The sequence below is a fragment of the Oncorhynchus tshawytscha genome, linkage group LG10, assembly GCF_018296145.1.
Source record: "Oncorhynchus tshawytscha isolate Ot180627B linkage group LG10, Otsh_v2.0, whole genome shotgun sequence".
In the NCBI taxonomy this organism is placed as follows: domain Eukaryota; kingdom Metazoa; phylum Chordata; class Actinopteri; order Salmoniformes; family Salmonidae; genus Oncorhynchus; species Oncorhynchus tshawytscha.
Genome location: NC_056438.1, coordinates 82,882,383 through 82,897,197, shown reverse-complemented (window position 1 = coordinate 82,897,197; position 14,815 = coordinate 82,882,383). Strand labels below are relative to the sequence as shown.

Below are 14,815 nucleotides of genomic sequence, written 5' to 3'. Positions count from 1 at the left end.
TGTCGACAATGAGGTTAATGAACCAATCAGACTGCCTGTAGGGAAATCCTGCTTCTATGTCGACAATGAGTCTAATGAACCAATCAGACTGCGTGTTGGGAAATCCTGCTTCTATGTCGACAATGAGTCTAATGAACCAATCAGACTGCCTGCTGGGAAATCCTGCTTCTATGTCGACAATGAGTCTAATGAACCAATCAGACTGCCTGCTGGGAAATCCTGCTTCTATGTCGATAATGAGTCTAATGAACCAATCAGACTGCGTGTTGGGAAATCCTGCTTCTATGTCGACAATGAGTCTAATGAACCAATCAGACTGCGTGTTGGGAAATTCTGACGGGCTGACAGGAGCTTTCATCTAGTGCTGGATCAAAAGAACGGCTGGACAAAACGTCAGCCCGGCTTTGATGCTCCGGCTGTGTGTTCTGTGTCTGTCTGTGGATTGAAGGAGACTGCAGTACAAGTCTCCGTCACAAATGGCACCCTATTCCCTATGTAGTGCCCTCTTTTACATTTGTAAAAAGGGCCATCGGGCTCTGGTCTAAAGTAGTGCACTATATAGGGAATAGGGTTCTATAGGACTCTGGTCTAAAGTAGTGCACTATATAGGGAATAGGGTTCTATAGGGCTCTGGTCTAAAGTAGTGCACTATATAGGGAATAGGGTTCTATAGGACTCTGGTCTAAAGTAGTGCACTATATAGGGAATAGGGTTCTATAGGACTCTGGTCTAAAGTAGTGCACTATATAGGGAATAGGGTTCCATGGGGCGCTGGTCTAAAGTAGTGCACTATATAGGGAATAGGGTTCCATAGGGCTCTGGTCTAAAGTAGTGCACTATATAGGGAATAGGGTTCTATAGGACACTGGTCTAAAGTAGTGCACTATATAGGGAATAGGGTTCTATAGGGCTCTGGTCTAAAGTAGTGCACTATGTAGGGAATAGGGTTCCATAGGGCTCTGGTCTAAAGTAGTGCACTATATAGGGAATAGGGTTCTATAGGGCTCTGGTCTAAAGTAGTGCACTATATAGGGAATAGGGTTCTATAGGACTCTGGTCTAAAGTAGTGCACTATATAGGGAATAGGGTTCCATGGGGCGCTGGTCTAAAGTAGTGCACTATATAGGGAATAGGGTTCCATAGGACTCTGGTCTAAAGTAGTGCACTATATAGGGAATAGGGTTCCATAGGACTCTGGTCTAAAGTAGTGCACTATGTAGGGAATAGGGTTCCATAGGTGCCTGGTCTAAAGTAGTGCACTATGTAGGGAATAGGGTTCCATAGGACTCTGGTCTAAAGTAGTGCACTATATAGGGAATAGGGTTCCATAGGTGCCTGGTCTAAAGTAGTGCACTATGTAGGGAATAGGGTGGTATTTGGGACAACCCTAATCTCTGGTCAAGACCTGGGATTCGCATAGTACCCTGAATAAAAATATTAACAATTTCAAAGAGAAAACCATAGAATGACCGTCATTTAAAAGTGCAAAATATATACATACACATTTAATATAGAAATTCTAATAGTTCGCCTAATTTCAGTTTGTGACAAAACAAGCAATGCTGAGAATCGTTGAACCATCTAAACCACAGAGAGAATCGTTGAACCATCTAAACCCCAGAGAGAATCGTTGAACCATCTAAACCCCAGAGAGAATCGTTGAACCATCTAAACCAGCAAGAATCATAAAACCTTCTAAACCACTGAGAGAATCATTGTACCATCTAAACCACTGAGAGGATAATTGTACCATCTAAACCACTGAGAGGATAATTGTACCATCTAAACCACTGAGAGGATAATTGAACCACTGAGAATCATTGAACCATCTAAACCACTGAGAGGATAATTGAACCACTGAGAATCATTGAACCATCTAAACCACTGAGAATCATTGAACCATCTAAACCACTGAGAATCATTGTACCACTGAGAATCATTGAACCATTTAAACCACTGAGAATCATTGAACATCTAAACCACAGAGAATCATTGAACCATCTAAACCACTGAGAATCATTGAACCATCTAAACCACTGAGAATCATTGAACATCTAAACCACTGAGAATCATTGAACATCTAAACCACTGAGAATCATTGAACATCTAAACCACTGAAATTTCTTTTCCATGACCACAAATATAGTATTTTCAGCTGTTTGAAGCTTGTGTACAAAACCTAAAGTAAAAGACGAAAAACTAAACTTAAGAACGGGAATACAACAGGTTTAAAAATATAAAAACAACATTTCTATGTGAATTTGGTCGGGTCGCCCAAAAAGTTACACATGGTCATTTATTAGACAAAACCATAGAATTACATGTAGTAATTTAATAGGATCTCTTGTGCACAAAGCAACACAGCATAACCACCAACCCAAGAGCGAATCTATGACGTAATGATACCCTGTGGGGTGACTTCCTGTTTACAGACATCAACAACATGCTAATCTGCCAAGATTTGAGCCCTCCCTTGAGGCAGTGTTAGATTATAATTTACACTAAATCCTCCCTTGAGGCAGTGTTAGATTATAATTTACACTAAATCCTCCCTTGAGGCAGTGTTAGATTATAATTTACACTAAATCCTCCCTTGAGGCAGTGTTAGATTATAATTTACACTAAATCCTCCCTTGAGGCAGTGTTAGATTATAATTTACACTAAATCCTCCCTTGAGGCAATGTTACAGATTATAATTTACACTGAACAAAAACATAAAACACAACAAGCAACAATTTCAAGGATTTTACTGAGTTACAGTTCATTTAATGAAAATCAGTCAATTTAAATAAATAAATTAAGCCCTAATATATGGATGTCACATGACTAGAATACAGATATGCAAATGTTGTTCAAAAGACACCTTAAGAAAAGAGGTAGGTAACGTGGGTAGGGAAAACCAGTCAGTATCTGGTGTGACCACCATTTGCCTCATGCAGCACGACACATCTCCTTCACACATACAGTGCATTCAGGAAGTATTTACACCCCTTGATGTTTTCCACATTTAGTTACAAATATGTTTTTCCCCTCATCAATCTACACACAGTACCCCATGACAAAGACAAAAACAGTTTTGTTCATTTTTACAAAGTTGTTAAGATAAAACTCAACTATCACATTTACATAAGTATTCAGACCCATTACCCAGTACTTTGTTGAAGCAACGATTACAGCCTCAAGTCTTCTTGGGTATGACGCTACAAGCTTGGCACACGTGTACTTGAGGAGTTTCTCCCATTCTTCTCTGCAGATCCTCTGTCAGGTTGGAAGGGGAGTCACTGCACAGCTATTTTCAGGTCTCTCCAGAGATGTTCGATCAGGCTCAAGTGCTGGGTCTGGCTGGGCCACTCAAGGACATTCAAAGACTTGTCACGAAGCCACTCCTGTGTCATCTTGGCTGTATGTTTAGGGTTGTTGTCCTGTTGAAAGGTGAACCTTCGCCCCAGTCTGAGGTCCTGAGCACTCTGGAGCAGGTTTTGAGTACTAATCTCTCTGTACTTTACTCCGTTCATCTTTCCCTCGATCCTGACTAGTCTCCCAGTCCCTGAAAAACATCCCCACATTATGATGCTGCCACCACAATGCTTCAATGTAAGGATGGCGCCAGGTTTCCTCCAGACGTGATGCTGCCACCACCATGCTTCACTGTAGGCATGGTGCCAGGTTTCCTCCAGACGTAACGCTTGGCATTTAGGCCAAAGAGTTCAATCTCAGTTTTATTAGACCAGAGAATCTTGTTTCTCGTGGTCTGAGAGTTCTTTAGGTGCCTTCTGGCAAACTCCAAGCAGGCTGTCATGTGCATTTTACTGAGGAGTGGCTTCTGGAATGTTCTCTTTTCTCCACAGAGGATCTCTGGAGCTTTATCAGTGTGAACATTGGGTTCTTGGTCACCTCCCTGACCAAGGCCCTTCTCCGATTGCTCAGTTTGGCCGAGCAGCCAGCTCTAGGAAGAGTCTTGGTGGATCCAAACATCATCTATTTAAGAATGATGGAGGCCACTGTGTTCTTGGGGACCTTCAATGCTGCAGAAATGTTTTGGTACCTTTCCCCAGATCTGTGCCTCGACACAATCCTGTCTCTGAGCTCTACTGACAATTCCTTCGACCTCATGGCTTGGTTTTTGCTCTGACATGCACTGTCAACTGTGGGACCTTATATAGACAGGTGTGTGCCTTTCCAAATCATGTCCAATCAATTGAATTTACCACAGGTGGACTCCAATCAAGTTGTAGTAACATCTCAGGAATGATCAACGGAAACAGGATGCACCTGAGCTCAATTTCGAGTCTCATAGCAAAGGGTTTGAATACTTATGTAAATAAGGTATTTAAGTTTATTTTATTTTTTTGTAAACATTTCTAAAAACGTGTTTTCACTTTGTCATTATGGGGAATTGTGTGTAGATTGATGAGGATTTTTTTTACATAAAGGCTGTAAAAAATGTGGGAAAAGTCAAGGGGTCTGAATACTTTTCGAAGCACTGTAGTTGATCAGGTTTGGCTTATGATTGTGGCCTGTGGAATGTTGTCCCACTCCTCTTCAATGGCTGTGTGAAGTTGCTGGATATTGACGGGAACAGGAACACATTGTAGTTCAAGTTGATCCGGAGCATCCCAAACATGCTCAATGGGTGACATGTCTGGTGAGTATGCAGGCCATGGAAGAACTGGGACATTTTCAGCTTCCAGGAATTGTGTACAGATCCTTGCGACATGGGGCTGTGCATTATCATACTGAAACATGAGGTGATGGAGGTGGATGAATGGCACGGCGATGGGCCTCAGGATCTCATCACAGTATCTCTGTGCATTCAAATTGTCATCAATAAAATGCAATACCATAACCCCACCATGGGGCACTCTGTTCACCACGTTGACGTCGGCAAACTGCTAATCCACTAGACGCCATACGCGTTCTCAGCCTTCTGCCCGGTACAGTTGAAACCAGGATTCCTCCGTGAAAAGCACCCTTCTGCAGCGTGCCAGCGTCCATCGAAGGTACAGTTGAAACCACCGTCTAAAACGACGATGGAGGCGGCTTATGGTAGATAAACTAACATTCAATTGTCTGGCAATAGGGCCTCATAGTGCCCTCTGATGGACATTCCTGCAGTCAGCATGCCAACTGAACACTTCCTTAAAACTTGAGACATCTATGGTGTTGTGTGACAAAACTGCACATTTTAGAATGGCCTTTTATTGTCCCCAGCACAAGGTGCACCTGTGTAATGATCATGCTGTTTAATCAGCTTCTTGATAATCCATCCTCCTTACAGGTGGATGGATTATCTTGGCAGAGAAATGCTCACTAACAGGGATGTTAACAAATTTGTGCACAGAATTTAGAAAAATCATCTTTTTGTCTGTAACATTCCTGGGATCTTTTATTTCAGCTCATGTAACACGAGACCAACACTTGTTATGTTGCGTTATATTTTTTGTTCAGTGTAACTTTTTTTTGCCTAGACAATAATTAACAGATGGGTGTAATCTGGTGTGCAGTGCTAAGGCAAACACTCAAATTTGCACCCCTGTGAGTCCCCAGAACTAGGACGAGACAAATAAGGCTGTGTTTGACAGGGAGATGTAGACTGGTATCAAGGGATCTCTAACTACGGCCACTTCCTCCTGCCCAACAAAACGGATGTTTGTCCGACCTTCATTGCAGATCTTATCAGAGATACCTGAGTGTAAAAACTGATCTGAGACGGTGGTGAAAGGACTAACTGGTGGGCTGTAACTGGTGGGCTGTAACTGAACTAAATGACTATCGCCCTGTAGCACTCACTTCCGTCATCATGAAGTGTTTTGAGAGACTAGTCAAAGACCATATCACCTCCACCCTACCTGACACCCTAGACCCACTCCAATTTGTTTACCGCCCCAATAGATCCACAGACGATGCAATCGCCATCACACTGCCCTACCCCATCTGGACAAGAGGAATACCTATGTAAGAATGCTGTGCATTGACTACAGCTCAGCATTCAACACCATAGTACCCTCCAAGCTCATCATTAAGCTCGAGGCCCTGGGTCTGAACCCCACCCTGTGCAACTGGGTCCTGGACTTCCTGACCACCCCCTGCCGCCCCCAGGTGGTGAAGGTAGGAAACAGCATCTCCACCCCCGCTGATCCTCAACACTGGGGCCCCACAAGGGTGCGTTCTCAGCCCTCTCCTGTACTCCCTGTTCACCCACGACTGCGTGGCCAAGCACGCCTCCAACTCAAATCATCAAGTTCGCAGACGACACTACAGTGAGATGCTTGATTACCAACAACAACGAGACGGCCTACAGGGAGTAGGTGAGGGCCCTCGGAGTGTGGTGTCAGGAAAATAACCTCACACTCAACCGTCAACAAAACTAAGGAGATGATTGTGGACTTCAGGAAACAGGACAGTAGTGGAGAAGGTGGAAAGTTAAGTTCCTCGGCGTACACATCAACAACAAACTGAATTGGTCCACCCACACAGACAGTGTGATGAAGAAGGCGCAAACCATGTGTATGTGACCAATAACATCTGCTAACCATGTGACCAATAACATCTGCTAACCATGTGACCAATAACATCTGCTAACCGTGTGTATGTGACCAATAACATCTGCTAACCATGTGTATGTGACCATTACCATCTACTAACCATGTGTATGTGACCAACAACATCTGCCAACCATGTGACCAATAACATCTGCTAACCATGTGTATGTGACCAACAACATCTGCCAACCATGTGACCAATAACATCTGCTAACCATGTGTATGTGACCAATAACATCTGCCAACCATGTGACCAATAACAACTGCCAACCATGTGACCAATAACATCTGCTAACCATGTGTATGTGACCAACAACATCTGCTAACCATGTGTATGTGACCAATAACATCTGCTAACCATGTGTATGTGACCAATAACATCTGCTAACCATGTGTATGTGACCAATAACATCTGCTAACCATGTGTATGTGACCATTACCATCTGATTTGATTACTGACATAATGAGAGAGGAGTCAGAGCTGGAGGATTCACAGCCAGGGGAGAGAGAGGAGTCAGAGCCGGAGGATCCACAGTCAGGGAGAGAGAGGAGTCAGAGCTGGAGGATTCACAGCCAGGGGAGAGAGAGGAGTCAGAGCCGGAGGATCCACAGCCAGGGGGAGAGAGGAGTCAGAGCCGGAGGATCCACAGTCAGGGAGAGAGAGGAGTCAGAGCTGGAGGATTCACAGCCAGGGGAGAGAGAGGAGTCAGAGCTGGAGGATTCACAGCCAGGGGAGAGAGAGGAGTCAGAGCCGGAGGATCCACAGTGGATATTAAAGCTGGCTCTTTAACTGACATCACCTGCCACCTGAACACAGTGAATATTCAGCTCCAAGGGAAAGATAAAACTACAGGCAAAATGCTGCGTGTGGTCACAGCATTTCAAAATAAAACCACCACACTGTTCATACCTGACAGTTTGTTAATTTACCAACACTCAGAGCAGCCAACCCAGTCATCCTGCAACGTTTTAGCTATGATGCATGTGTGTTGGAAGAGTTTAAGTTGGGAGTTTGAGTCAAGATTCAAGGATATTATGGAGTACAAGGAGTTTTTCAACTTCAATGAGACCCCCTTTCATGTGCCAGTGTCATCACAGCCCTCTGTCCTGACCGTGCTGGAATAGAGAGTGAAATAGTGTCATCTCTGACCCCCCAGTCATCACAGCCCTCTGTCCTGACCGTGCTGGAATAGAGAGTGAAATAGTGTCATCTCTGACCCCCTAGTCATCACAGCCCTCTGTCCTGACCGTGCTGGAATAGACAGTGAGATAGTAGAGCTGCAGGCAAATTGCAAGGTGAACTAAGATCAGGTGTTACCCATTTCTGGGGCCTTGTGTCAGACACAGAGTATCCACTTCTGAAGCAGCGTGTGCAAAAGGTGACATTTTTTGACAGGACGTATACATGTGAAACAACTGTCACAACGCGGCCCTTTTGGGTGTATATCACCCCCCTCTCCCAAAACAGGTTTTATTACCTCAGGTCATAAATACCATGTAGAAATGTTGGGTTTGACAGGTTAGAGGGGAAAGAAACCTCAGAGAACAAAGAGCTTCTCTTGCCAAAACTCCTAATCCCCAAAATTAGAGAATTAAACAATATTTCTATTTTTGAGAATGTGGGAATGGTCTGTGGGTATTTAAAGAACAATCCTGTCGCAGTCGTTTTATTTTGTGACATCAGCAGTAGAACAGGATAACGATATCTCTGGAAAGGTACATTCCCCAGTTATTAGTTTTCTACCTGAATGTTGGGTAAAATATATGATTGAATTTGAAACTATTTGTGAGAAGATGTAATGTTGACCTTCTAAACGAGATACTTGTTTAGGTATAAAAGTTAACTAGTCAGTGGCCACACCCACGTGAGCCAAGACATCACATTAGGCGTCATGGATGCCCTTTTCTCAGAAATGTATAAAACCCACTTCCTACAAAATGTACATTAAGTCAGAGAATGCTCTATAAAACTAAAGAACAATTATTCACACTGCAGCTGTTTAAATACTTTAGTCTGGTAAACGCATCCGATCTAATAACACGTCTGAACTTTCATCTGGACCTAGTGCTCGCGCCTCGTGAGTTTGGATTGTGTACTAAACGCGCAAACAAAAAGGAGGTATTTGGACATAAAACGATGGACTTTATCAAACAAATCAAACATTTATTATGGAACTGGGATTCATGGGAGTGCATTCTGATGAAGATCAAAGGTAAGTGAATATTTAGAATGCTATTTCTGACTTCTGTTGACTCCACAACATGGCGGATATCTGTATGGCTTGTTTTGTTGTCTGAGCGCTGTACTCAGATTATTGCATGGTGTGCTTTTTCCGTAAAGTTTTTTAAAGATCTGACACAGCGGTTGCATTAAGGAGAAGTGGATCTATAATTCCATGCTTAACAGTTGTATCTTTTAGCAATGTTCATTATGAGTATTTCTGTAAATGGATGTGGTTCTCTGCAAAATCACTGGATGTTTTGGAAATACTGAACGTAACACACCAATGTAAACTGAGATTTTTGGATATAAATATGAAATTTACCGAACAAAACATACATGTATTGTGTAACATGAAGTCCTATGAGTGTCATCTGATGAAGATCATCAAAGGTTAGTGATTAATTTTCTCTAATTCTGCTTTTTGTGACTCCTCTCTTTGGCTGGAAAAATGGCTGTGTTTTTCTGTGACTTGGCTCTGACCTAACATAATCGTTTGGTTTGCTTTCGTCGTAAAGCCTTTTTGATATCGAACACTGTGGCTGGATTTACAACAAGTAAAGTATGGGATTGCTGTTGTTTTGAATTTGGCGCCCTGCAGTTTCACTGGCTGTTGACGAGGTGGGACGCTACCGTCCCACATACCCTGGTGAGGTTAATGATAGTCAACGACACAAGACATCATTTTCAACAATGAACATTGTTTCTCTGTTTTTGATTCACAGACTGACCAATGCACACCTGGATTGCATCACAAGGATAGCAACAACAGACTATACATTTAGAATGAATTCAGTCAAGAAGCAGAGGGAACATTTTCGTTCATTCATCTACTGAGGTAACCCTTAATATGGGTCGTTTACATGTGATGTAGCCTATTTGATGTGTGTATGTATATATTTATGATGTGCTGTACATCAAATCAACTGCATGTGCTCTATTGCTCTGAATTTGCTATCAGTTGATCATTCATAATATGCGTGATGCATTGTTGTCTCTACCTTCTTGGCCTTTGTGCTTTTGTCGGTGCCCAATAATGTTTGTACCCTGTTTTATGCTGCCATGTTGTGTTGCTGCCATGCTGTGTTGTCATGTGTTGCTGCCATGCTGTTGTCATGTGTTGCTGCCTTGATGTCTTGTCATGTGTTCCTACCATGCTGTGTTGTCATGTGTTCCTACCATGCTGTGTTGTCATGTGTTGCTGCCTTGATGTCTTGTCATGTGTTCCTACCATGCTGTGTTGTCATGTGTTCCTACCATGCTGTGTTGCTACCATGCTGTTGTCATGTGTTCCTACCATGCTGTGTTGTCATGTGTTCCTACCATGCTGTGTTGCTACCATGCTGTTGTCATGTGTTGCTACCATGCTGTGTTGTCATGTGTTGCTGCCATGCTGTGTTGCCGTGTGTTGCTGCCATGTTGTGTTGCTACCATGCTGTGTTGTCATGTGTTGCTACCATGCTGTTGTCATGTGTTGCTACCATGCTGTGTTGTCATGTGTTGCTGCCTTGATGTCTTGTCATGTGTTCCTACCATGCTGTGTTGTCATGTGTTCCTACCATGCTGTGTTGCTACCATGCTATGTTGTCATGTGTTGCTGCCATGCTGTGTTGTCATGTGTTGCTGCCATGCTGTGTTGTCATGTGTTGCTGCCATGCTGTGTTGTCATGTGTTGCTGCCATGCTGTGTTGTCATGTGTTCCTACCATGCTGTGTTGTCATGTGTTGCTACCATGCTGTGTTGTCATGTGTTGCTACCATGCTGTGTTGTCATGTGTTGCTGCCTTGATGTCTTGTCATGTGTTCCTACCATGCTGTGTTGTCATGTGTTCCTACCATGCTGTGTTGCTACCATGCTGTGTTGTCATGTGTTGCTGCCATGCTGTGTTGTCATGTGTTGCTGCCATGCTGTGTTGTCATGTGTTGCTGCCATGCTGTGTTGTCGTGTGTTGCTGTCATGCTGTGTTGCTACCATGCTGTGTTGCTACCATGCTGTGTTGTCATGTGTTGTTGCCATGCTGTGTTGTCATGTGTTGTTGCCATGCTGTGTTGTCATGTGTTCCTACCATGCTGTGTTGTCATGTGTTGCTACCATGCTGTGTTGTCATGTGTTGCTACCATGCTGTGTTGTCATGTGTTGCTACCATGCTGTGTTGTCATGTGTTGCTCCCAGCCCCCGCAGGAGGCCTTGTTCTTTATTTAACTAGTCAAGTCAGTTAAGGTTAAATAAAATTGTATCAACCAAAAGTACACCTTGCAAAAAAATAGTGAGTAATACTGTCATAGTGCCCTCCAAACACCACTCCAACAAAGAAGTAATGTGACCTAACTATGTAGAAACCAAGGAAGGGAAAGACAGATGGAGAACACACAGGCAGACGGGGGCGTTGTCTATTGTGACACTCTACTGTACATGCCGACTGGTTCACCTTGATTTAACAATAGGTATTCAACTGCCTACGAGCCCTGGACAAAATTCATGATTTCAGACACGGAGTGGACTCATTCAGGAAGAGGCATTGTGAATGTAATAAACTAGTTCAACTATATACAGTGGGGAGAACAAGTATTTGATACACTGCCGATTTTGCAGGTTATCAAATACTTGTTCTCCCCACTGTATATATGACTAGAGGAACTAACTTTGAACATGCCATAGTGAGTAAACCGTTTATTTTCTGGTTACAAAGGTTGTGAAATAAACACGCAACTCCTATTACTGAAGTTTAGAGGATGCACCTTGCCTACCTCTCCTCTGGCACCCTATTCACAATATAGTGCACTATTTTTGAACAGGGACCAAAGAGGTGTTAACTTCAGTCGAACACGTCAAGAGTAAGTTACTTCCTGCCAAGGACGCGTGTTGCATGATATGAACTTTAAATTGACACGTGTTTCAACTAGCTGAGCAGACACTTGCTTTTTGTATTCGGCCCCCCGCAACAATTCACAGTCATGTTGGTATTCTTCAATATAGATGTTTTGTGTGTTTTAAAATCGTGTAAACAAATAGTCACAACAACAAAACGCATGTGAAAGAAAAGCAGATAACTACCGCGTTCTTGATTGATAGTACAAGGTGGAGTTGTTCGCAGGTAGGTGTTTTTTTAAAATCAAACTTCACTAATTCACAATGTAAACATTGGAGTATTTACTTCGTCCTCATCTCACGTAGTTTACTTGACCAAATCACTCCATTCAATTGGCCTGACAGACTAAAACCAAATCCGCGGATTGGAACGGCACCGCCAGAGCCCCGGTTGAGCCCCGGTTGAGCCCCAACCTGCAGAACCCAAAGTTTCACAACACTGATGCGCGAATGTCCAATAAGCCAATGAACTAAGATCCAATACGTTAGCACACTTAGACACTATATTTTGTAAACTAACTCCATGGTAGCTAGTGTGCCCTATTCTACCAAGTCAAACTAGCAAGTTAGCTGGCTAGCATGAGCTGCAACGTGTAGCCGCTACCGTTAGCCCACATGCTAACCAAACCCATTAAAAGGCTGTACTGTAAAGCGGACATAATGTGCAAGGTTGGTCGCACCCCAATTCATTATTTAACCATAAACCGTTAGAAGACATGAATTGAGAAAAGCTGTTAAACTTGGAACAGTTTAAGTGACCGAATAACGAAAAATCCTAGCTAATCATTTTTGCTAGCTAGCTTTGTTTTATTACATGAAATAAAACTAACTAGCGGTTAGCTACATTGCATTGGCGCAACGGATAACTAGCCAATTCACGAGCTATATATATATATTGGGTCGTAAAATAGCGGTAAGCTAGTGAATAATAGTTTATATGCAGAATTTTAAAAAAAAGGTATTTGACAAGCTAGCTAACACTAAAAACAAGTTTAGTTGATACACAGCTAGCTAAAACATTGGTGGTTGGCTAGCAGGGAGGCTGCTTTGCTAACAGCGGCTAGTAGCCGATTGTTCGGTGCAGCAACTTTCCTAAAGCAAATCTCCTGCATAACGGCCTCTATTGGTTGACTTGATTAAAAAAACATGTAGAGTACATAAGTTTATGCTTCACTTCTGATCACACTTGATTGCGACCGATTAATCGTTTATTGAAAAATGGTTTCATGAAGCTAGTTAGAGAATTACTCACCTCACTTCCGCAAATCGTTTGCTGCACACCGTGTGTGTGTGTGTGTGTGTGTGTGTGTGCTGCAGAGTTCCACGACTGGCGGCGCTCATCAAAATGCAACACTACATTTTTGCTGTTGCAGGGAGAACAGTAGGTAGGTCTACGGGCCAAACAACGGCTGGTGCCCCAAAAAAAAGTGTGTGGCCCGGTGCCCCCGATGCCATCTCACATCTGAGCCAAACATTGGATCTATCATCGTAAAATGTTGTTGCCACATGCACATTTGATAATCATTTTAAAAAATGACACTTTCTTATAACCTAGAAATAAAGGGTCCCTTATAATGAAATTAGTAGTTCAGAATCTTATTTGATGAGATGCTCTTATTAGGTGCTAAACATGACATGTAATGATAGACAACCAAGTTTTGGTCCACAATTGAATGAAACATACATTTCCATACAAAATGTACTTTGATCATAACACCCTCCCCCCTCTGGAGACTGAAAAGAGCAACCTGACTGGTTGCTTCACTGCCTGGTTTTTCAACTGCTTGGCCTCTAACCGCAAGGCACGACAGAGGGTAATGTGTACTGCCCAGTACATCACTGGGGCCAAGCCTCCTGCCATCCAGGACCTCTATACCAGGCGGTGTCAGAGGAAGGCCCTAAAAATTGTGAGACTCCAGCCACCCTAGTCATTAGACTGTTCTCTCTGCTACCGCACGGCAAGAGGTACCGGAGCACCAAGTCGGGGTCCAAAAAGCTTCCCAAAAGCTCTTACAAACAAAACCATGAGACTCCTGAACATCTAATCAAATGGCTACCCAGACGATTTGCATTGTCCCCCTCCCTCTTTTACACTGCTGCTACTCACAATTTATCTATGCAGTCACTAACTCTAACTACATGCACATATTACCTCAATTACAGCACACTGACTCTGTACCGTAACACCCTGTATATAGCCTCCACATTGACTCTGTACCGTAATACCCTGTATATAGCCTCCACATTGACTCTGTACCGTAACACCCTGTATATAGCCTCCACATTGACTCTGTACCGGTACCCCCTGTATATAGCCCCCACATTGACTCTGTACCGGTACCCCCTGTATATAGCCCCGCACATTGACTCTGTACCTGTACCCCCTGTATATAGCCTCCACATTGACTCTGTACCGGTACCCCCTGTATGTAGCCTCCACATGAACTCTGTACCAGTACCCCCTGTATATAGCCTCCACATTGACTCTGTACCGGCACACCCTGTATATAGCCTCCACATTGACTCTGTACCGTAATACCCTGTATATAGCCTCCACATTGACACTGTACCGTAATACCCTGTATATAGCCTCCACATTGACTCTGTACCGTAATACCCTGTATATAGCCTCCACATTGACACTGTACCGTAATACCCTGTATATAGCCTCCACATTGACACTGTACCGTAATACCCTGTATATAGCCTCGCTGTTTTTTTACTTCTGCTCTTACATTTTGTAAAATTTTTTACTTAAGTAAAATAAGTGTTAAAGGACTTGTCAGTAACCATTTCATTGCCAGGTCTACACCTGTGGTAATCGGCACGTGTGACAAATTAAATTTGATAGGTAAATAAACAAGTGTAGAGAAATCATGTTTGGGACAGAACAGTTACACTATTCAACTGTTCCCTTTCATCATCAGGGTTTATTAGAATCATATCAGCCAATCAGAACAGACGTGTTCATGATATGCATTATGCCCTATAGTTCACATACCTACAGCATTATCTAGATTGCTTCTTCGGCCTTCGGGGACCACATACCATAAGCAACATACCCTTATACACATATTAATGTCTTCCACTGACACAACTGATTGTTATGTAATTCTGTACATTTCAGATAGCCACAGAAGTTTGTGATTCATTGAGTACATATTATGCAACGAGTGAGCAATT

The 14,815-nt window shown here is 43.0% G+C and overlaps 1 protein-coding gene across 1 annotated transcript in view; it reads right to left on the bottom strand.

Moving 5' to 3' along the window:
- zzz3 (zinc finger, ZZ-type containing 3) overlaps positions 1-13,046 on the bottom strand; it is a 50,495-nt gene extending 37,449 nt beyond the window's left edge. The window contains exon 1 of the mRNA XM_042329229.1: positions 12,885-13,046. Within this exon, the coding sequence (XP_042185163.1) occupies positions 12,885-12,973 (89 nt within the window). The 5' untranslated portion in view covers positions 12,974-13,046. The remainder of the gene's footprint in view (positions 1-12,884) is intronic.
- Positions 13,047-14,815: the final 1,769 nt, after the last annotated feature.